The sequence below is a fragment of the Artibeus jamaicensis genome, unplaced genomic scaffold (genome assembly GCF_021234435.1).
Source record: "Artibeus jamaicensis isolate MK-2021 breed Jamaican fruit bat unplaced genomic scaffold, CSHL_Jam_final contig_793, whole genome shotgun sequence".
Lineage (NCBI taxonomy): Eukaryota > Metazoa > Chordata > Mammalia > Chiroptera > Phyllostomidae > Artibeus > Artibeus jamaicensis.
The window spans coordinates 10,080,321-10,105,359 of record NW_026521975.1 but is presented as its reverse complement, the minus strand read 5'-3'; the positions used below and the strand labels follow the sequence as shown (position 1 = coordinate 10,105,359).

General features: G+C 38.7%; 1 protein-coding gene and 1 non-coding gene across 2 annotated transcripts in view; both read left to right on the top strand.

Annotated features, from left to right (window-relative positions):
• The window catches only part of PAK2 (p21 (RAC1) activated kinase 2), a 91,658-nt gene extending 86,782 nt beyond the window's left edge, over positions 1-4,876 (top strand). The window contains exons 14-15 of the mRNA XM_037147401.2: positions 1,955-2,092; positions 2,480-4,876. Coding sequence (XP_037003296.1) covers positions 1,955-2,092; positions 2,480-2,566 — 225 coding nt within the window. The 3' untranslated portion in view covers positions 2,567-4,876. The remainder of the gene's footprint in view (positions 1-1,954; positions 2,093-2,479) is intronic.
• A 17,630-nt stretch (positions 4,877-22,506) lies between these two features.
• Positions 22,507-22,569, top strand: LOC119050928 (U7 small nuclear RNA). Its single transcript, XR_005082833.2, has one exon. It is a non-coding gene; the product is annotated as a U7 small nuclear RNA (small nuclear RNA).
• The last annotated feature ends 2,470 nt before the right edge of the window (positions 22,570-25,039 follow it).

Sequence of the window (25,039 nt, the reverse complement as noted above, 5' to 3'; positions counted from 1 at the left end):
CCAGGGCTAAATGAACTCTTTTAAAAAGTAAAACAACAAAGAGATACTATTACACACCTATTAGAATGGCCTAAAATCCAAAAACCTGATAATACCAAATGCTAGTAAGTACCAAGGACTACAGGACTCTCATTCATTGCTGGTGGAAATACAAAATGGTAGATAGAGGTCACTTTGGAACACAATTTGACGGTTTCCTAAAAGATTAAACATGCTCTTAATATATGACCCCAAATCATGCCCCTTATTATTTATCCAAATGAGTTGACAACTTAGATCCATACCAAAAAATTACGCACAACCTGGCTGGTGTAGTTCAGTGGATTGAGCACGGGCTATGAACCAAAGGGTCGCTGGTTCAATTCCCAGTCAGGGCACATCCTCAGTTGCTGTGGGCCAGGTCCCCAGTGTGGGGTGCATGAGAGGCAACCACACATTGATATTTTTCTCCCTTTAATAAAAAAAAATGCACAAATATTTATGTCTTTATTCATAATTACTCAAACCTGGAAACAACCAATTTGTGAAATATATAAATATACTGTATAAAAACTGAGTATATAGACAGTGGTACATCCATACAATGGAATGTTGTTCCATAACATTAAAAAGATAAAAAGAAATGAGCTATCAAACCACAAAAAGAGTTAGAAAAACCTTACATGCATATTGCTTAGTGAAAGAATCCAGTTTCAAAAGGCTACATATACTGTATGGTTCCAACTATAGAGTGAAAAAGATCAGTGGTTTCCAGGGGCTTAAGAGTATGGGGGTGATGAATGAGGGGAGCATGGGATTTTTAGGGCAGGGAAGTTATTCTTTGTGATACTGAAATGGTGGTTACATGACAGTCTGCATTTGTTAAAACCCATAAAACTGAACAGTACAAAGAGTGAGCCCTAATGTATGCTAATGTAAGATACTGAGGGGGTGGGGTGAGATATGGGAATGCTGTTATCTACTCAGTTTTATAAATCTAGGACTTCTGAAAAGAGTTTGTTTTTAAAAATTTCATTTTTAGAAATTTAAAGAAAATAATCAGAAGAGTACATAGTGAATACAAGGATTTTCCAAAGGTGATTGATTAAATTATAAAACATTCATATAATTAAAGACACTAGTCAATTCAACCATTAAAATAATTTTCTATCTCTAATCAGTTGTTAGTAATGATGAAGCTAGGGATATAGCTAGTTTTGGTTTTGGGGTTTTTCCTTTAAACTTTCTTTAAGAGGAGTTTTCAGTTCACAGCAGACTTGAGGGGAAGGCACAGATTTCCTGTATACCCACCTCCCGTGGCACACACACAGTCTCACTGTCGGCATCCCTCACCGGAGCTTCCGTGTCTTAACAGTCAGTGAACCTGCACTGACACATCATCATCCCTCTTGGGGTAGTGTACATTGTGTGGGTTTGGACAAATGTATAATGAATAACGTATGTCCCTCGTTATAGTATACAGTGCATTCACTGTCCCAAAATCCTCTGTCCTCTGCCTCTTCATCTCTAGCTACATAGATATAACTAGTTTTTTTTTAAGTTTTAATAAATTACGTTATTATATGTAACTTAATTTATAAGTGTGGTGTGTCTTGAAAAAAGCTTGAGAAAGGTAAAAGGGATGCTATTATATGTTAATGGTGAGATTGTGGTCATTTTCTTTATTTCTTTACATATTACAGTTCTTTTATCATTATGTATTACATACAACCTCTACCTTCCACCCCCGCCTACACCCACCAAAAATAAGATGAAGCTAATTTTTGAGAAAGAAGTTAGGGAAATGTAAGGTCTAAAACAAAGGAAAAAACATCTACTCCAGATGAGTAGAAAGAATCCTGGCCTCATGTTAGTGTTCTTGGTGACTGTCTTTACTGAAATGAAATGAGTGTTACAAAGCACTTTCTGTGCTGAGCTGCTACCTGAAGTGCGTAACAGATGTTCTTTTTTAAAGGCTTTGTACCTGATAGCAACTAATGGAACTCCAGAACTTCAGAATCCAGAGAAACTTTCGCCAATATTTCGGGATTTCTTAAATCGATGTTTGGAGATGGATGTGGAGAAAAGGGGTTCGGCCAAAGAATTGTTACAGGTGAATTTGGAAATTATATTATCTTTGGAAAAAGTTGACTTTTTCGAGTAATCAGCAGAAAGTTTACGTAGGTTTTGTCAGTTACATTTCAGTGCTCATTCATCAGCAGAAGCATGACAGTTGCCACAGTTTAGGAGTATGTGAATTTTTGCATATTATCAATTCTCAGAGCAGTTCATTGCTGGCATGGGTTATCTGGGTCATTTAACTGACATTTTATAAAGAAAGTGATGTATTGGTTATGCTGATTTTATGCAAGTATTGAAATATGTGTTTATTAAATAAACCATGGCCCTTTAAAATCTTTGGGGCTTTAATTGAAAGGAAGTATTTAGCTTCTAAATTGGTGACATTTATAAATTTATTTTTCTTTCCTCTTTCTGGCAGCATCCTTTCCTGAAACTGGCCAAACCATTATCTAGCTTGACACCACTGATTATGGCAGCTAAAGAAGCAATGAAGAGTAATCGTTAACATTGTTGCCATGGCCTCATGTTCCTTTTCCATTTTCTAAAAGAAGTATTTTAATATATGAAAATTATTACTCTTTTGGGTTTTAAGGAAATGGCCTGCACAATGTGGAGGAAAAAAAATAACTACTTCCTGAAGACAACCAAGAAAAAATTGCAAAACAGAATGACAACCTTCTATTGAATCCCTTCTTTAGGGTCCAAAAGGAATTGTGGAATGAATCACTAGCCTTCTTTCAGCAGACAGCCCATCAGGGCCATTTATCATGCTTGAGATTTGCATTTTATTTTGCTGACTTCATTGTAATAGATTCCATTCATTGTCCCTTTTGGGGTATTTTCAGTACTTGAATGGTAGATTTGAGTTGTTCAGTTATTTGTCTCATCTGCTGGTCTTCTTTTCTCTCTTTGTAGCTTTCTTTTTTCTTGAATTGCTCTTTTTGAGTTGCTTTGAGAAATTTTTCTTAGGCCTAAATTTGAGGCAAGTTTGATAGAAATTATGTAACTCCTTATATTGGCAAAGGAGATTAATATGATTTAATTTTGTATAGAATTTAGAACCCGCTGTTGTAATATTTCAGTTCAGAATTTGAACTGGGGGAAGGGAAGAAAAGTATGTGATTTTTACCTTTTTTAACAAATGTGAAAAAGTCAGTTTTAGAAATATCATGTTAGTGAAGTGCTTGGCATTTGTTACATGTATAAAGAGAAGACTAATAATCTATATTTATAACTAAATCATTGAGACAGAAAAAGAATCCCATTGATTGTACATCTTTATGATTTTGTTTTCAACTGTTTCCTCTTCAGATTTGGCTTTAGGATTTGCTCTTCCAACTTTTGTTAGTGCCCCTACCTTCCTCTTCCCCTTTTTTCCCCATCATTTTGGAAATGTTTCTGTATATGTTGTAATTTTAGTTTGTTTTTTAATTAACCCTCTCTCACCCTACTCCCGACCACCACCATAGTAAAATAATATAATAACCATTGAATTTTCAGAATTAACTCTTTTTCCATTTAAAGGAGAAAATATTTGGAGCTAGTAGAGGCAAAGTGGAAAAGACTTGAACCTTGTCGAGCTGTCAGATAAGTAGATGAGATTGTATTCATGAAAGAGACTTGTCAGTTACGTGGAGATGCAGCTGCTGACCAGTAAACTCTAGAGATTCATTAAAAACATCGTACCTAAACCATTACCAACGTTTCACTGTCTGAAAACTGATAGTAGTTCTTGATAAATTCATGGATCATTTGAGATGTTGAGTTACTTTATATTTTTTTCAAATAAGTAAATAATGTTTAGGTATAAAACTGGAGAAAGGAAGAAAAATGAAATGTCCTTATTGATAGCAATATTTTTTTTATTTTAAAGATTTTAAAAGGTCTGTGACCTGTAGCATTATTAGAGTCTCCCTCCCCCACCTACACCCCCACTTCTGGTCTCTTCTTCCTCTCCTTTTCCTCTCTCCTTATTTCTTTATTGTTTTGTATTTGGATGCAGTATTGTCCTTTCTGACATGCCAAGAGCCACATAAAAGAGAAAAATCTGTGGTTTGGTTTTGGAACATGGGAATGTTCCCACCATTCTCCTATTAATTTCGTGCCTGCTTGCCATCCTGTAATAGTACAGATCATGAATAAAAACATTTGTGATGTTTTGGAGTACATTGGGGGGGGGATAATACAGTTTTATTTCCTATCATTCCAGTCATCTGTGTATAAGATACAGGTATAAGAATAGAAATGGCTGGTTTTTTATTGATAATGCAGGAAGTTTTTCACAGAAATGAGTAAAAGAGTTAAACTTTTATCTAGAGCACTTAATTGTCTCTTTTTTTGATTCTTGATTTCATGTTTCTCTGGATTATATTGGCCTCTATAGCTATTACTGAATTATAGGAACAAGCTGGTTTATTTCTGGTGGAAAGCCACATTGCCTCTTTGAATTCCAGATTTGAACATTCTTTGTAAATAGTTTTCTGGATTAATTACGGTGAAGAAGATGCTACCGGTGAAAACCAACTAGATGATGAGACTGATGATCATGACCACTGTAGCTGGCACCTCGTGTGCAGTCATAGAGACCATATTCATCGAACTCAGTGCTAATGCCCCATTTGTATTTCTACAACTCAACAAAGGTCTTTTTGGTTTATAGAAGCAGTTTGGGGTTTGTATTTACAACTTTGGATGGTTACCTGCATGTCCATTGCTGGCAACGGACTTTGTCATTAAAACCTGACTCCTAGGTTAAGGGAACTACACTGTGGTTTATTCTTTACTTAATTGGATAAACTAACTTGTAATAGAAATATACTTTGGTTCTAAAATGTGTCATTTTTAAACAGAATAACCTTAAAAGCAGTACAGAATTGTGATATATTAGTTAATTTTAAATTAAAATGCTTAGATCTTGTTGAAAGAAAAATTTATATCTGAATCAAGATTCACATTTTCTAAATAACTGCTTTTTGTATTTGCCCTTTTTGTCATCACTTTACAATGAAAATTCCCACTGAAATCTAAAAGTTACCTTAGTCCTCTTATATTATTAGGACAGTATTACTATAGTACTTAATTTATTATATTTTAGACTCTAGCAGTCTTAAATTTTCCTTCTCCTTTTTTGTTCCTTTTGCTGCTGTTAGGGACAGTTAAAACCGGGAAACCATGAAAATATTGAATATTTTATCCTACCTGGAATTGTAAAGAAGTAGAGTGATTGTGTTAGCGTCAGAAACTAAGGCTAACACAACTCTCTCTTCATGTGTTGAAAGCCTGGCACATAATTCTCTTCCCTTTCACTTATAAATATTAAGCTGCTTATCTAGTTACCACCAGCCCTAAATGAACCTGTGCCTTTAATAAGCAACTTGAAACTACCTATGAGTATTTCTTTAAGGGCTATCTCACATAAATATGTTTAAATATACTGTATTGTAGCCAGGATAAGTCTAGATCTGATCAAGCAGTAGCTATCGTTAGAAATAAAAAATGAGTACTTAAAATATTTGCATCAGTTTTTTTATCTAAAATATTTTAAATATACTGAGGTCCATATCTAGTGAAATGTCAAAAAATCAATTCTAAAATATAGCCAAAATCCAGATTAGTGCTCATTTTGGTTTTGTTTTTATTATAGTGGATTTCATAGTAATACAAAAAAAGATTGTCTTCATTACTTCCACACCAGATATTTAAACAATCCAAATCCGTTTTTTCACAGTATATGTATATGCATGTGTATAAGAAAGGAAAAATATACACAGACAAATACATTTTTTTCTCAGCATGTTTGTTGACCACTTCGGCAAAGACACTGTGGGTAGGTATAGTGGGGATTACAAAAGAGAATCCAACACTGACCTGACCTTAGCAGAACTGAGTCTTTCCCACTCAACCATTCTAGAATGTCACCACATGAGAGGGAGAAAGAAAATGTGGCAAGCAGATTTTCATTCTGTATTAAGAAAAGCAGAGAATTATATTTGGAATTTAACATTTTTAGTAGGGATGTGTTTTATTTTGGGTTTTTTTTTTCTTTTTTGATGTTGATAGATAGAAATGTAATTAAATGAAAGCAGCTTTTGTCTTCAAATTTTATATTGACTTATTTTTAATTTAATCCCTTTTAATTATTTAATTGTTACATTGACATTAACTGCTGTATTTGATGACTTTGTTCAATAACTTTGTTCTTTCAGGGCTAGAAATAAACTTTTTTATGTTCATTTTTCCCTTTCCTAAACTTCTTTAAGTTAGAATACCTTAAAAGAGTAAGTAATAAATTTTCAGAAAGCACTCTAGTATTTTTAAGGATATGTTTTTAAACATCTCATGGCACTATTTTGAATGTATTACAAAGCCCAAATTAGAAAGGTATCCAGAAATTTAGGGGTGGTAGGCATGAGTCTTACTCCTTCCAAACCAGGTTCTGAGTAAACTTCTTAGAAATGTTCTGGCTGTCAGACGAAGGAACACACTTCTGACTTTTGATACCTCCAGTAATTTGGCCTGAAATTCTAATGCTTACCTGGCTGAAATAATAAGCACCTTACTAGCATTTCTGTGTTAAATGCACCTAGAAAACTTTAGAAGTGCAATACTTTAAGGCATCACTTCATTATACACATTTAAGTTCCAGTGTTGAATACCCTGACAGCGAACAGTTGCAGTGTATAGTTTCACTATAAAAAAAAAACAAAATTACACTTTTTTTTTAGTATGGAGTTAGGGGCATCAGCAAATGACTATGTAAAGTGCATTTGTTGTGAAGCTGTTTAGTGCTATTATATTTGTATTTTTAGAATTATAGCAAATACTTAAAATATTTGCCTAAGAAGTTACAAAAATGCCTGTAAAAGATTGATTTTGTAAAGCACCATCTGTATGAACTTAAAGCATACTTTACTACTACTTTGATATTTGTGGCATTTTAAATGAAGAAATTACTTTTTATGCTGAATCATTGAACAAGTTTTATGTCTTAAAGAGTAGAAGAAGCAGAGCAATGAAGGGAAAAGACCTTTTTAGGTCTAGTTATTTTAGGTTTTTAACCAAGTAATGTACATAGATTAAAAACTAATACTAATCTTAAAGTACTTGTAATGAATAGTGTACTATCCCAGCTTTAAACTTCCCCACTGCCAAATCCTGCTCCATAAAAGCATGTTTTTAATTCTGAGCGGTTTCTAGCATGCATTGATCTTCAGCTTTCTAAATTCTGTATTTATACAGGTATTTCTTGATGTTTCTAAATTTTGTTTTAGTAACTTCCCATTTATGACAGTTAGGAATTTGGGTGCTGTCATTACCCTCCCATTCTCCCATATCTAGATCCCTGCAGTCTCCCAGTTAGGAGAGATGGCAGTTTTTTAATTCAATTCGTAGACAGTTTTTACCTCATGACTATGTGGGAGTATTGTTCATTTGAGTCAAGTTATGGTTATATGTCATTTCTCTTAGAATTCTTTGCTTTTCCTGTTATTAATTTTCTTTTTGTTTCCTTTGAAAATTTCTGTGTTCCTATCACTGAGTTTTCTCAAAATCACCACAAAATTTCAAAAGCCCTCTGAAAACTTACTATGAAGCTCCTTTCCTAGAACTTGCCTGGGGCTGTGGTCTGGATTGGTGGGTGCTTTGCATGCCTTCTGCCCCTCGGCATCTCAGACTCCACTTTTCTCCTGAGTTAAGTTCCAGTCTTTGTTTGCCAAACACCATATCTAATTTCTTGTGTATTCCTTCGTTTTAGAGAAGAACATTTTTTACTAGCTTTCTGAGAAAAGGTTCATAGAGGTAAGATTTCCAAAAACTTGCATGTCTGAAAATAGCTTATACTGAAACTGATACACTGTAGGATTTCTGGTTGGAAATCATTTTCCTTGAGAATTTTGATGCCACTGCTTCATTGTTTTTTAATCTGCCATTTCTGATAACACCTTCATGCGTAACCATTTTTCTGCTTCAGGAGATTTTCTTCTGAAATTTTACCATGGAATGAATGCCTTGGTGAAGAAGGTGTGTGTTTTAATTAGCTTTGGGCAGTTGGCAGGCTCTCTTGGTCAGACTCATTTCCTTCATTTCTGGGGAATTCTTGAGTTATTTCTATAATAATTGCCACATTCCACCACCACCCGCCCTCCGTCTTTTTGCTCTGGAATTCCAGCACTGATCTTCCATTTTTCTTTTTCTCCTGATTTCCATCTCTTTACCTTTCGTTTTTAACTTTCTGAGAGAATTTCTTTGATTTGACCTCTGATCTTTTTCTTTTACCAGACCCATTTTTTAACATAATGTGAAGTAATCACATTTTAAAAAAGATTTTATAGAGTGGAAGAGAGGCAGAAAGAGAAGAAGAGAAACATTGATGTGTGAGAGATACATCGGTCAGATAGATGCCTTGCACACCCCCAACTGGGGACCTGGTCTACAACCCAGGCACATGTCCTGACTGGGAATCGAACTGGTAGCCTTTTGGTTTGCAGATTGGCACTCAGTCCACTGAAACACACCACCAGCCAGGGCTCGAGTATCACATTTTTAATTTCCAAAAGTTCATTCTTGTTCTCTGGTCTCCCTTCTTGTAGCCTTCTGTTCTTATTCCATAAGTTCAGTATCTTTCCTGAGGTATTTTAAGAGTTTTTTCCTGGTCAGTTCAAGCCAAATGGTTTAAATAAAATAAATGTATTTCTCAAAGTTCTGGAGTTGTAGAAGTCCAAGATCAAAATGCCGACGAGGTAGGCTTCATTCTGCCACCATCTTGCTGTGTGCTTACCGGACGCCTTCTTTGTATCCCTGCATAGTGAGAAAGCGGTGTCTGGTGTCTCACAAGGACACCAGCCCATCGTGAAGCCCCGCCCTCATGACCTCATCTAACCCTCATTACCATCCAAAGGCCTCGTCTTCAATTTTCTTTTTTTCTTTTTAAAGATTTTATTTATTTTTAAGCAGAGTGGACAGGAGGGAGAAAGGGACAGAAACATCAAATGTGTGGTTGCCTCTTGCACTCCCCACACTGGGGAACCCGGCCTGCAACTTGGGCTTGTGCCCTGACTGGGAATCAAACCAGTAATCCTCTGCTTCGCAGTCCGGCGCTTAACTTAGTTCACTGAGCCACACCAGCCAGGGCTTCAATTTACAATACAGTGGGGATTAGGACTTCAACCTATAAATTTGGAGAGGTGCAAACATTGAAGCCATAATAGGTCTTTTTTTCAAGAGGGTTTTTTCCAGTCTCAAACTATTTTTCCTGGGTTCTTACTTGTTTTTAACTCACATAAAGGTTTTTTTTGACAGATGTCTGATGAATATTGATATAGATTAATGCTGTTCTGGAACAACACTACTGTAACAGTCTGGCACTGTATTAAACAAATGCTAACTCATTTACATATTAATTTTCTCAGATCTCAGCTGGATTCTTGGTGCTATTTACCAGTCACTCATTTTGCTCCTAGGACATTTTTTCCTCTCCTTCTTCCTGCAGGCTCTCTCTGATGACTCCTACCTCTTTTATTCTACCATCTCAACACTTTGTAATACCCTAGTGCCAGAATTTTCTGGGTTTGTTTCTCTGCCTTCTTCCTTTGTCTCATTGGAAGATGATGTTCATCTCAGCAGTGAACCCCACCAAAGATCTGCCTTCCACCACTTCCCATGTCCTCAGACTACTCACTTACCCAGGCTCATCTGTCCCTCAGCAAAAACATGTTTACATGTTTTCCTTTTAGACTAACTTCCTTTCACTTAACTTCCAGAGAGAGGAGATCAGAGTTACTGTTTTTCTATTAGTATATTGTATCTGTCCTCAACATGTCATTGAAACTCGACTTACCAACATCCCCAATGACTGCTGAATTTCTAGGAGATTCTCAAAACATCAAAAAGATAGGTCCCTCAACAGTTTACGAGTGTGCTCACTGGTGTTTCTGAGAATTTCTAAGATTCTCAGAAATACAGGACATTTGTTCCTAGCTTTTTTGTTTTGTTTTTTTAATCCTCAACCAAGGGTATGTTTATTGACATTAGAATAAGGGGGAGAGAGACATCAATGTGAGAACCATTGGTCGGTTGCCTCCCCGCCCCATCCTCGATATCTGCCTTTACTGAGAGTCACAACCTCGTAGTGTGTGAATGACACTCCGACCAACTGAGCCACCCAGTCAGAATGTATTCCTAGCCTTTTTAAAATGCTATGGCCAAGCATTTATTTCAGGATAAGGTCCAGAATATGATGTAGTGATGTGAGTATCAGTTTGGTAAGCTTTTAGTCATTGGGATTCAGTTCTCACCTTTGAATATACAATATGCAAGCAGCTCTTTGTGAACTTAGCAATTAGAAGGGGAGAGTGGTGACCAAAAAAGGCAAATTCTTTTTTTTTTTTTTTAAGATTTTATTTATCTGTAGAGGGGAAGGGAAGGAGAGAGGGAGAGAAATACCAATGTATGGTTGCTTCTCGTGTGTCCCCTGCTGGGAAGTGGCCTGCAACCCAGGCATGTGCCCTGACTGGGAATCAAACTGTGATCCTCTGGTTTGCAGGCCCGTGCTCAGTCCACTGAGCTACACCAGCCAGAGCAATGGCAAATTATTTAAAGTTTTTTCACAATTCGTAATGTACACTGAATACAGATTTGCCTTCCTGATAATTGTGTATTTTCAATCCATGAGCTTATTAATGAGACACCCAAAGAAGAAAGGCGTATCTTAGTATCAGAGAAAGCCAGCTCAGCTTTAGAATCTTGACATCACCAGTCAAGAGTTGGTAAGTACCTGTGTTTTTAAAAAGAGATTTTTTTTAGCCCCGGCCGGTGTAGCTCAGTGGATTGAGTGCAGGCCTGCGAACCAAAGGATTGCAGTTCAATTCCCAGTCAGGGTACGTGCCTGGGTTGCAGGCCAGTTCCCAGCAGGGGATACAGGAGAGGCAACCATACATTGATATTTCTCTCCCTCCCTCCTTCCCTTCCCTTCTAAAGATAAGAAAATAAAATCTTTAAAAATTTTTTTAATTAAAAGATTTTTATCACCTGAATAATCCTGATTATAACTGTTGTACCTATACATCTTTGTGTTAGGAAAAGAAATTAAAAATAATGTATCCGTAGAAAAACATGTTCAATAAATAAGTGATATCTAAATCTCACTATTTTATATATCTTTTATATGTACCTTTGTAACCCAGGGGTTATTTTTAAAGGAACAGCACTCATGTGGATATATAATTTCTGTTAATTTGTTAAGAGATAACCTACCACATTATTTTATATCAGTCAATAACAGTAGTGTTTGTGTTGTGTAGCAGGTGAAGACGTCTTGCCCTAGTTGTATTGCCTTTTTCTTTTTCTTTTTTAAATTTACTTTTAGAGAGTGGGGAAGGGAGGGAAAAAGAGGGAGAGAAACATCAATGTGTGAGGCATACATCGATCAGTTGACTCTTACACACCCCCACCTGGGGGCCTGGTCCACAACCCAGGCATGTGCCCTGACTGGGAATTGATCTGGTGACCTTAGGGCCTCAATCCTTTTTTTTAAAAAAAAAAAAAAAAAGGAATAGCCCTGGCTGGTGTGGCTCAGTGGATTAAGTGCTCGCTTGTGAACCAAAGGGGCATCGGTTCTACTCCCAGTCAGGGCACATGCCTGGGTTGCTGGCCCAGGTCCCCAGTAGGGGGTGCACAAGAAAGGCAACCACACTTCTCCTTCTCTCCCTTCATTCCTCTCTCTAAAATGAATGAAAATCATTAAAAAAAACAATGAAATAGCTGTCCACATTCCTGTCTTTCCTTCTTAGATCTGTATGTATACACAGCATCATGAAAGTATTGCCAAAAGTGTTTTCTTAATTTCTTAATGAATTACTTCACTTAGTCATATATTTAAAAACAAATGCACCATTTTCAAAAACTATTTGATCTGGCCCATAGGGTTAAGGAATGTTTAATAACCCTATGATTCTGATTCAGAATGCTTTATTGTCATTAAAGTCTTTAAGGAGTTTTGTAGTTGAAACGAAGACATTTTAATCACATTCAGGATACTTTTCAAGTCTTGCTGCTAATAACTTTGTTGAAGAACTTTGTTTTTCAATAAACGGAAAAAAAAAACCTCACCCACAAGAGTTTCTTCTATAAAACATTGTCACTATTTTGACCACACTTTTTAGTGATGAGAAGTGTTTAAATATTTGATCAGTTCTCTTGTTCACCTTTAGATCTTTTGGGCTGTGCTCTGAGACTAAGGCACCATTGAAAAATAAGTGGACTACAGGCTGGCATATATGGACCGGCCACTTCAATGTAACTTCCATTGTCAGCCAAGCAACTTTTCCACTTCCGTTCATCTGTGCGTGTGTACTGCTCATACACTCTGCTGTGGGCCTGCTGTGTCCTGTTTCAGTGTTTGTTTCCTTTTTTTTAAATGACATTACGACTGACGTAAGATATTATCTCAGATAATTCTTGCTGCACACATCTCCATCAGTAAGCACTGCAAGACTATGAAAGCTTTTTTTTTTCCTTTTTGCTTTGTTTCATCATATAGTCAGTTTGAACCTGAGAGTTTCTTCTAAATAAAAACAAGATATATAATTTAAAACTTTGCTGCCAGTGAGAAGGCCAGTTACACTTTTAGTAAACTTACTATTCTAATAGAATGTGCACTTAAACATTCTTTGTGAATTGGTTGTTTTTGTTTCTTTTATGAAGGGTGATGATAAAAGCCTGCATCATAGGGTTTTATCAGGGTCAAAATAATTTCACATAAAGTGTTTAGAATGATGGCAGCACATAGTGTTCGACAAATGTGATCTATCATTACCTTTTATTGTTTACCACATTCATTGGACAGGGTAATGCAGTTGGGGAGCTGAGAATGCTGCATGGAACTATTTGCCCTTTTCCCCACCTCTTCTAAAAAATGTTATGTGTAAAATAAGGACTTACATTGCCAATACTATACCAAAAAGGCCCCAATATATTCTCGTTTGGTAACATGAAGTTGCATGTTTTATTTTACAGTATTGCATATCATGCATAACTCTAAATGAGACACTGCATTTGATTTTATTTTTTAAATGTGGAATGCTTCACAAACCCATGGAGCATCCTTGCACAGGGGCCACACTAATTTCTACATCATTCCAAGTTCAGTATATGTGCACCACCATTGTAGTTTAGGTAGTCATTTTCCTGAATGGGATTTAAAAAGAAAAATATACTTTGGGTATTGGCTTAAGTTCAACAGTAAGTAACAGGTACCCAAGAGAGACTAACCAAATGGGACTATAAATAAAGTCACACAAAAAGAAGTCCAGTGTAGTCAGCCTTGGGGTGTCATGAGCTCTGTATTTTCACTCTATTGTCCTTAGCACAGAGACCTATATCTTATTCCCTGTTGCAACACAGATGCAAGATGGCTGCTCCATCTCCAGCCTCATGTCTAGGTGTCAGGAAGAAGGGAGGATGATTAAATGGCAAAGAGGAAAGCAGGAAGGAGTAATGCCTACATCAAGAAAGTACAAGTTTTCCCAGAAACCCTTAAATTCTGTCCCATTGGTCAGAACTAATTTGGTGTCCCACTCGCCCAAGACAAAATCAGACTTGGTAAAAGTGGGGCATAGGCATATTCTGTCACTGGCCACCATGGCTTGCATGTGAGTGTACAGATCCACTTCGCATGGCGTGGAGTTGTAGCTCAGCCTCCATGTGGAGAACCAGTGGGGAGTGAGTGGCATGCAGGACCACGCCCATGGAGAGGTTTTCCTGCAGGGAATCGGGCCTGCATTTTACCTAGACTGCTGTGAGACTTGATTTTTGCTAAAACTCTCCCACCCTGAATTGGGGCAGTGGGCTTACTGCAACTTCCTAAAATCTGAGCTAAACCACCCAAGTATGGAGTGTGACCGCTTCAACCACTTTTCCCCTTGGTCTGCAACATCCTTCTATGAAGTAGTTAGCCACATTCTTTGTTATCTGTAAAAGGTAGTCCCCTGCAGTGAACCTGTGCATAGTAAATGAGGACTACCCTCCATGTAATGTACCCAGAGAAGCAATAAAAGCCTGGCCAGGCACAGACTGGGTTCTCTGGCCCTCTTGCCCTCTCTCAGAGAGCAGCATGCTGTCCCTTTTTCTCCACAGGACTTCTGTTGTCCATGTATAATTGTTCACCAGCAGCCACAACATAAACTGGATTCTGCCAGCCAGGATTCGCCACGTGTGAGAACAGCTTAATCTTAAATTTTTCGTGGCTCTTTCCACGTCTTACTTTGGGCTGTCACTACAGAATGCCATAAACAGTGACTTGTAAACAACAAATTTAATTTTCACAGTATTGAGGCTACAAAGGCCAAGATCAAGAAGCTGGCAAGATTTGGTGTCTGGTAGGGCCTGCTCTTGGCTCACAGACTGCTGCTGTGTTCTCACGTGACAGAAGGGGCAAAGGAGGTCTCTGGGCCTCTTACAAGGGCACCTTGTTGACCTTAACATCCCTCAAAGGCTCCACCTCTTCATACTATCACATTGGGGTTAGATCTAGACCTAAGAATATTGGGGGGCACAAAAACATCTTTGATACTGTATCACTGATAGGAATTCATGTGTTTGCTTTTAGATGAGAGGAAAAAGTCCAGAGACATTAATTGGCTCAACTTTACCCAGCTAGAATTTCAGCCTTTGAGTACTCATCAGCTTGTCTAACTGGAAACAACTTTTCAGACTTCTAGGGCTCTAGCTGAAATTAAAGGAATGTTTATATAGGTAATGAAAACAAATGCAATTTAAATATAGTTGCAGTTCTGCAATTAGTAATCCATCAGGGGAAGAGGCCATAGTACCTGCTATAAATACTTGAAGGGGTGATTGATTTACTTTAACAGGAGGCAGCCACCCAGAGCAGGAGCAGAAATACACAGGCCCATAGCAAATGAAATGGTCTTTGGTAGCTTTTCCTCACCCAAGTTCGCTCTCAGGGACACTGCTGCCACTAATGGTCTCAAAGATCCTGGCATAGGTGAAAAAGGTTCAATTCTTGCTATTACGCCACTGTACTCAGGTTTATACCTGAGTACCATCTTGACAGAATTTAGATGAATTTACTTCTCTACCGAGAAGTACCATCTTGGAAGAATTTAGATGAAACATTCTGCTTAGAAATGACCCTTAAGTCAGACTTGGTATCACCAAAGCCATATTCTTATGAGAAAACACAGATAGGTATCTTCCCGACTTCTAAGTGCTCCAGAAAGCCTATCTTCCTGTAATCGTTTTTAGTCTACAGTTTTCAAGTACGTAAGACAAGAATACATTCTCTCAAAAAAAAATACTTTTTTTTTTTTTTTTAAGTTTCAACAATACAGATAAGGCTCCTTACAAAGACAGAACAGGGTGACAGCTAAGGGAGAGGGAGGGATTGAGCAGAAAGGAAAAAAGACTCAAACAACAGTGTGGTGATTGTGTGGGATGGGGGAGAATAAGGGGACTAAATAGTAATGGGAAAAATACAGTTTAAAAAAATGCTCCTCAATCCAAGTCTCTTTCCCAAAGGAAAACTTGACTTCCTCTGCATTACATCCAGCTACTGACAGTTCTTGAAAGATGTATGGAAGTAAGAAACATCCAAACATATAGAATTTTATGAGTTTATTTGAGCCAAACCGACATGAAGCAAGACCTCAAATTCTCCAGAGAATGAGTTTTACAAGGAATATATATATTTGGAATGAAGGAGGGAATGTAAGGAAGATTACATGAAGGTGGGCAGAAGCAAGCTGGGGATTGGATTACAGAATAGCTAAGATATGGGCTCCCTTGAGAGAGGTTTCATTTCCCAGGGGTTTGCAAAAGATTACTCCTGACATTTCAAAGGTGCATTGGTCTAGATGAACAAGAACAATCATAGGGTGTGCTTTAGGCAAAAATTAACTTTTAACTTCAGCCAAGGTGGAAGTGTAGGTAGATACACTTTGCCTCCTCACACAACCAAAAGAATGACAACAATGAATTTAAAAACAACCAGAACTGCCAAAAAATCGAACTTTAAGGAGTTAAAGAAGAAGTATTCATCCAGACTGGTGGGGAGGCGTGGAAACGTTCAGCTGTGCCAGAGAGGATGTGCAGCCAGGCAGCAGCAGCTGGAGGATGGGCCAGTCCCACATTTGCAGGCAGGTAAACCCAGAGGAACAACTATAAAATGAGACATACCATGCAATCCAGGGTTCCAGCGCAGGGAAATAAAACCTCAAAACTGCTGGCTGTGAGAACCTGTAAGGGTTGCAGCAGTGGGAAAATCAGCCGCATGGGAGAGTTTGTTGGGGAGACCCACAGGGTCCTAGAATGTACACAAACCCATCACCTGGGAATCAGCACCAGAAGGGCCCAATTTGCTTCTGGGTGGGGTGGGGGGAATGACTGAAAGCTGGCACAGAGAGGATCAAGCAGCATTGTTCCCTCTTGAACCCCTCCGTCACATACACGCACCACAACACAGCAATGTGTTTTGCCCTACCTTGATGAATACCTAAAGCTCTGCCCTTTACATCATAACAGGTGTGCAGAGACAAAGAAATAGGGCCCAAATTTAAGAACAGATCAAAGCCCCAAAAATAGAACTAAGCAACAAGGAGCTAGCCAACCTATTAGATGCAGAGTTCAAAACACTGGTAATCAGGATGCTCACAGAAATGGTTGAGTATGGTCACAAAACAGAGGAAAGTGTAGTCTATGCAGAATAAAATAAAGGAATATATATAGGGATCCAACAGTAAAGGGAAGGAAACTGAACTCAAATCAACAACTTGAACTAGAAGGAAGAAATAAGCATTCAACAAGAATCGAACGAAGAAAATTCAAAAAAAGGAGGAGAGGCTTAGGAACCTCCAGGACATCTTTAAACGTTCCAATATCCAAATTATAGGGGTACCGGAAGGGGAAGAGGAACAGCAACAAGTGGAAAACTTATTTGAACAAATAATAAAGGAAAACTTCCCCAATCTGGCAAAGGAAATAGACTTCTAGGAAGTCCAGGAAGCTTGGAGAGTCCCAAAGAAGTTGGACCCAGGAAGCACACACCAACACACATCGTAATTACATTACCCAGGATTAAAGGTAAGGAGAGAATCTTAAAAGCAGCAAGAGAAAGGAGTTACTTACAAAGGAGTGTCAGCTGATTTCTTGAAAGAAACCTTACAGGCAAGAAGGGGCTGGAGAGAAGTATTCGAAGTCATGAAAGGCAAGACCCTACATCCAAGATTGCTCTATCCAGCAAAGCTATCCTTTAGAATGGAAGGGCAGATAAAATGCTTCCCAGATAAGGTCAAGTTAAAGATGTTCATCGTTACCAAGCCCTTATTATATGAAATGTTAAAAAGGCTTATCTAAGGAAAAGATGATCAAAAGTATGAACAGTAAATGACAAACTCACAACTATCAAAACAAAAAACTTAAAATAATAAAAACTAAGCAAATAACAAAAACGAACAGAATCACAGAAATGGAGATTACATGGAGGGTTATCAGCAGGGAAGGGGACAAGGGGAATGGAGGAAAGGTACAGGGAATAAGTAGTATAAATGGTAGGGTGTTAAGAATAGTGTGGGAAGTGTAGAAGCCAAATATATGTACAACCCATGGACATGAACTAAGGTGAGGGAATGCTGCTGGGAGGGTGGGTACAGGGTGAGGGGATCAAAAGGTAGAAAAAATGTGGGACAACTGTAAGCATAATCAATAAAATATACTTAAAAATAAATTTGAAAAACATTTTATAGGCCTGGGTGTGATTACCCACTATAATCTGCCCAGTCAATGATTTATTATCAGATCACCTGTAAGGTTACTTTTGGTCAGGTTTATTACAGAGCGCTTTTTCATTCACAGGTACAATAAATTTATTTTTCTTTTCCTCTCTTCTGAACCATTTTATGAGACTAGTTCTTCCCTATTTCCTAGATAAAATTTAAAGCAAATTCCCAGGCACTTCTACTACCAAGCTCTATAAATATTCAAGGAAAAGAATTCCAAACCTGCACAAACTATCTTAGAATGCAGAAAACAATCCCCAGATTCTATTGTGAGAACAGCATAACTGATACCAAAACAATATGTGAAAAGGAAAATTATAGGGTGGTATCATTCATGAAAAATTAAATCTAGCAATGTATAAAAAAGACAGTGCACCCCAATCAAGTAGGGTTATGTAAAATTTGCAAAATTTAAAATATAATTGATCAAATTACTATATTAAGTGAGCATCTCAATAAATGAAGCATTTAGTAAAAGTCAACTCATAATTTAAAAAATACGTATCTTAGCAAATAAGGGTTGAACTTCATTAACCCAACTAAATATGCATCAAAAACCTGCAGCAAGGAGGGATACTCAGTGGCAAAGCATTGAAAGCATTCTTTTGGGACTTCCACCAAGATGGAGGTGTAGGTGGAAACACTGCGCCTTCTCGCACAACCAAGTTTAAAAACAACAAAGTTTTAGCAACAAAAACACAGCCAAACCACAGAAAATTGAACTACATGGAAGTCTGACAATAATGAACCCTTCAGCCAAACAGGTAAGAGGGGCAGAGCCAGCAGCAGAGCGGGGTTGGGCAGGAAAGATCCACTGGACCGACCCGGGAGCATGACCCAGGCGCACCAGCAGCCGTGGGCGGATCCCAGGTGTGGAGTAGTGGGCAGACCCACTGAGGGTGCAAGGCGGTGGACTCACTGAGGGCTGACCGCAGTCACACATTTGCGTGCAGATAAACCAGCAAAGGAGCGAGCAGTGAGACAGACCCCGCAGGCCCCAGCAGTGGGAAGCAGCAGAGGGGACTGCTATTGTCCCTCTCTGACCCCTGACCCTGCCCCCACATACAGCGTCACAAACCAGAGACCTGTGTGCCTGCCCCCCCCAACACCTAAGGCTCTGCTCCTCGTACCTAACAGGCACGAACAGATCAAAACATGGCTCAAGAACAACTCAGAGCCCCAGAGCCGATAAATCTAAGCGATGAAGAAATAGCCAAACTTTCAGATGCACAGTTCAAAACACTGGTGATCAGGATGCTCACAGAACTGGTCAATTTTAGTCACAAATTAGAGGAACATATGAAGGCTAAGCTAATTGAAATGAAGGGAAATGCACAGAAAACCAATGGTAATGGAAAGGAAACTGGGACTCAAATCAATGGAGTAGACCAGAAGGAGGGAAAAAAATGGCCAAACAGAAAAGGATGAAGAAACAAGAATTCAAAAAAATGAGGAGAGGCTTAGGAACCTCCAGGACACATTTAAACGTTCCAACATCTAAATTATAGGGGTACCAGAAGGGGAAGAGGAACAGCCACGAGTGGAAACCTTATTTGAACAAATAATAAAGGAGAACTTCCCCAATCTGGCAAAGGAAATAGACTTCCAGGAAATCCAGGAAGCTCAGAGAGTCCCAAAGAAGTTGGACCCAAGAAGGAACACACCAAGGCACATCATCATTACATTAGCCAAGATTAAAATGAAGGAGAGAATCCTAGAAGCAGCAAGAGCTAAGGGGACAGTCACCTACAAAGGAGTCCCCATCAGACTGTCAGCTGATTTCTCAAAAGAGACCTTACAGGCAAGAAGGGGCTGGAAAGAAGTATTCCAAGTCATGAAAACCAAAGACCTAAAACCAAGATTGCTCTATCCAGCAAAGCTTTCATTTAGAATGGAAGGACAGATAAAGTGCTTCTCAGATAAGATCAAATTCAAGGAGTTCATCATCACCAAGCCCTTATTATATGAAATGTTAAAGGGACTTACCTAAGAAAAAGAAGATAAAAGAGATGAACAGTGAAAGGACAGCAAACTCACAGTTATTAACAACCACACGTAAAACAAAAGCAAACTAAGAGGACAGCTAGATCAGGAGCAGAACCATAGAAATGAAGATCACATGGAGGGTTAGCAACAGGGGAGTGGGAGAAGGAGAAGGGGGGGAGAAGGTACAGAAAATAAGTAGCATAGACAGTAGGTAGAAAATAGATAGGGGGAGGGCAAGAATAGTATGGGAAATATAGAATCTAAAGAACTTGAGACACGTGGTCATAAACTAAGGGGGGGGGAATGGTGGGGGAGGGGATATACAAGGTGGAGGGGAATGAAGGGGGAAATAGAACAACTGTAATGGCATAATCAAGAAAATATATTTAAAAAAAATAAAAAGCATTCTTTTGAAGATCAGAACAAGACAAGGGTACCCATTTTTATTCACTTTTATTTAAATTTGAAGTTGAATATCTTAGTTACTACACTAAGGAAAAATATATAAGAATTATAAAGTAAGATACAAAAAAAACTTGTTATTTGCAGATAGGGTTGAAAACACAGGAGACCTATAAGAATATATGATAAATTATAAAAATAAGAAATTTAGCAAGTTTGCCATATACAACACCAATATGTAAAAGTCAATTATTTTGGTAAACACTAGCAACAAATAGAGAATATAATCTTAAAAATCTACCATTTATAATAGGTCAAAATATAAAATACCTAGAAATAAGTTAATGACAAAAAAAAGTATAGGACGTGTGTAGGAAATATGAACATTGTACTGAAAGATTTCAAATTTTAGATTGGGAACTGTTTTATGGATAGGAAAGTTTCAACTGTGTGTGTTGTAAATAAAATTTAAAGTGTAAAACAATTTAATTTGACCCAGAATAATGAAACAGTTTAAAGTCAGAAATATATAGTCCCTTAATTTTGGTATAAGGAGGCATGTCCTAGAAGCCACGAAGTTGACAGGGGAACTCAAGACAAAGATTTTAGCTATAGTTTTAAATAGGCTAAAATCTAAGTGATAATGCCTGTGGAAAGCTGTTTTTCTAAGGGGTGGACAAGCAATTCAACCTTTGTGCGTGAGGAAGTCTGCAAGCATCTCTTGAGTCTTTGTGTTCCAGAGAGGGAATATCCATCATACAGATAAAAGAGTTGTTGATCAGCAGATAAAGAAATACCAGGAAAATCAATGCCTAACTGCAACTGTTATTTAATTAACCTTTTTCCCAAACACCTTGCCTATCCTTTTCATCTCCTTATGAAAAGGAGGAGGAGAAGGAAAAGGAGAAGAAAAAGTCAACTTGAGATGTTAAGATGGATTTTAGGGTACATAATCCACTCACTGTCTTCTTAGATCTCTAGCATCTGAATAAAGTGCCCATAAAGATTCAATCCTTGTATTTACTTTTTGGTTTTTGTAGTGACAGACATGAATGCCAACTTTTCCAGTTTCACAGTGAACTCAAGAGTTAAGATTTTAGCTTCGGTCATAGTTGAGAGGTGTAAGTGACTAATTCATGTGGAAAGCTTTTACTCCATGAACTGGAATGTATGACCAAGAGACTGCAGGTCAACAAGCAATTCAACCTTTGTGCCCCAGGAGGTCTGCAAGCCATTGTGTTCCAGAGAGCAAGCTCAGGATGCAGATAAAGAATTGTTGATCAGTGGATAAAGAAGTAGGAGGAAAATGCCACTGGATTGCAACTCTAATCCAATAAACCTTTTCTTCCAAACCTCTTACCCACCCTTTCTTCTCCTTATAAAAAGGTCACCTTGAAATGAAAGGTAATGACAGTTTTTATGGTATATAACCCACCATCTTCTCAGATTGCCAGACCCTGAATAAAGAAGATTTAATCCTTGTCTCTCTACTTACTGGTTCTGGTAGTGACAGGCAGCACAAACACCTACTTTTCCGGTTTCAGTGAGTTGTGTACTAATCTAACACCTTTGGATTATAGTTTCTGTTTGTGCTATTCAGTCAACAAGGAACATACCTATCCGTTTTCTAGTCCCAGTTCTTTGGATTTCTACAGAGCCACTTCTCCTTGTTAGCTTCTAAACACTGCCAGTCCAGAAAATTAACGGTGTTAGCCACTGTCTCCAATGTGCCATCACTCTCTAGTACCAACACAGCCTCTAGATCCCTTAGCTCCAGCTGAAGTAGAAATGGGGCGAGTTAGGCCTCTATACCATGACTGCTACCAAGCAGACTGCCTGCAAATGGACCAGTGTAAAACACCTAGGAAGCAACTAGCTTCTAAAGCTGCTTGCAGACATGTACCCTCCACTGAAGGGGCAAAGAACCTCATCATTACAAGCCTGATGCCATAGCATTCTGAAATTAGGCATTTTCAGAAGTCCACTAAACTTCTGATTCGCAAACTTCCCTTCCAGTGCCTTGTATAAGATATTGGTCAGGACTTCAAAACAGATCTGCCATTCCAGAGTGTAGCTATTGATGCTTTGGAGGAGACAAGTGAGGCTTATCTGGTTGGCCTTTTTGGAGACACCAGCCTGTGTGTCATCCATGCCAAGTGTGTAGCAACTGTGCCAAAAGACATTGGGTAGCATGCCACATACATGGAGAAGGTGCTTATGAATCCAGTATGATGAGAAACAGTTCATTCTTTTAAAAAAATTCTCTTCTTAGTGCTTACAGCTCTTTTTGAATTTGTCTAGTAGATCTTCCTGTCTTTACTGGAAGAACCCCCCCCCAAAACAAAAGAAAAAAATTATCTTCTTCCTGTTATTTGTGGTTCTACATGATAGATTTTTTTCTCTCCGTGGAATCAAAAGGTACCTGAGTCTATGATTGCAAGTGAAAAACAGTGTTACAGAAAAGACACGGGGGAGGGGGGATGATATACTATTACCAAAAGGAACCCCCCTTTTCTCCAGGGGTTCCTCCCTCACCCCCAATAGGTTTGCTTTCAACCTTTGTGCCCCAGGGGGTCTGCAAGCCATTGTGTTCCAGAGAGCAAGCTCAGGATGCAGATAAAGAATTGTTGATCAATGGATAAAGAAGTGGGAGGAAAATGCCACTGGATTGCAACTCTAATCCAATAAACCTTTTTTTTCCAAACCTCTTACCCACCCTTTCTTCTCCTTATAAAAAGGTCACCTTGAAATGAAAGGTGAGAAGAAGGACATCTCTCAATGCCAGAGATTGGTGAAAAGGAAAGAAATTATTTATTTAAAAGTTATATAGACTTATATCCTGGCTGATGTGGCTCAGTGGATTGAATGCTGGACTGCAAAGCAAAGGGTCACTAGTTCGATTCCCAGTCAGGGTATATGCCTGGGTTTCAGGCCAGGTCCCTGGTGGGGGTCATCGGAGAGGCAACCACACATTCATGTTTCTCTCCTCTTTCTCCTTCCCTTCCCTTTTCTCTAAAAATAAATAAATAAAATCTTTTTAAAAAGTTACACAGACTTAGAGTAATGACTTAATGTCTTCATTAAAATACTAAAGTCCTTTAGAACACCCAAAGATGCACACTGTCCTTTCTCCCTCTGCCCTAGTCTGGGGTACCATATCTCAGGAAAAGAAATAGAACTCTGTTATTCAGGCTCCCAGCACCATCAGTTGTGTTTCTGCCATGATCTCTAGTTAATCCAAAGCCATGTGGCACCTTCTCATGGTCCATCAGCAAGAGTCCATTCACCCCCTTTTTCCAGGCAAAGTCTCTCCTGCTTCCTAGCCATGTGGCAAAAGGGAGCACCCCAAAGCTGCGTGGTCCTGACTCTCACCCAAGCCAAGTGGTCCCCCCTTTTTGTAATGGCTGCCATGCCTGGGTTTAAATCCCAGCACCGATCTTCCTCTGCAGCCCCATTTCCAATTCCTCCTACAATCAGTTTCACCTGCCAGCATTCCTGTATTCTTTCAGGAATGGTGAAAGAATTCTTTCTTTCAATTCTTTATCTGCATTCCTGTATTCTTTCTATGGGCTGTCATAGAAAATCTGGGCAGGCATGACCCCCCCTGGGGTGGAACCGATCATCTCCAAGCTGTCAGGCAGGTACTGTAACCAGGTGGAGTTGCCTTCCAGTTACATTCTGGGTGGAAGTCACTTCCATTCCCCTGGCTCAAAACATGGGCACAGCCACTTAACGATTCATGAAACCAGTTAAAGGTTACAGATATGTTAAATGACCATGCCAGAGGTTAGCTGCAAAGCTGTTACTATGCAAAACAGCTCTTAGTGGCCCTGCTCCATGTGTCCCATCCCCCAGCTCAGACTGGTGGGGGTGAGGACATCATATATATTTTTTTCCTAATATTTCCTGGACACCCTGAGTTTTAGAGCCCATTACAAATCCCTATTTGCACCCCCCACCTTGGCTGCACCCTGTTACAATAGGGAATGGAAACTAGGGATTGCCAGTTTTTCCATTTGCATTTGTGTGTGAATTTTTTAAATATAAAAAATGAGAACATAAAGCATTAATGCAAGTCAAAGTGCTTCAGTGAACAAGTTTCAGCAGATAAAATTTGTAACAATTATAAATAAACCTGTTAAATTTTTCTGGACAATGACAGCACTTGGATTTTTTTTTTAAACTTTTTTTTTAAATATTTTTTTATTTATTTATCTTTAGAGGGGAAGGGAAGGAGAGAAGGAGAGAAACATCAATGTATGGTTGCCTTTCATACGTCCCCTGCTGAGAATTGGCCTGCAGGGAACTGGTCTGCAACCCAGGCATGTGCCCTGACTGGGAATTGAACCGCGATTGTCTGGTTCGCAGGCCCGTGCTCAATCCACTGAGCTACACCAGCCAGGGCAGCACTTGGATTTTTTAAAACAAGTGAATTTCTATTTTTTTTTGAAGATTTTGTTTATTTATTTTTAGAGAGAGGAGAAAGAGAGGGAGAGAAACATCAATGTGTCGTTGCCTCTCACATGCCCCCAATTGGGGACCATGTATCCTGACTGGGAATTAAACCAGCAACCTTTTGGTTCAGAGGCTGGTGCTCAATGACACTGTGGGCCGGTGTCTGCATCATTAGGGATGAAATGAGACATTCACATGGACTACCGAGTCCGGTGGAGAAAAAGGGACAGCATGGCTTTTCTCTCAAGGGGAGCAAAAGCCGTGGCCCTTGCCGTGACCAGCCTTTATTGGGTTTCTCTGAACATTACATGATGGTCCTCATTTACTATGCACAGGTTGCTTGAGGT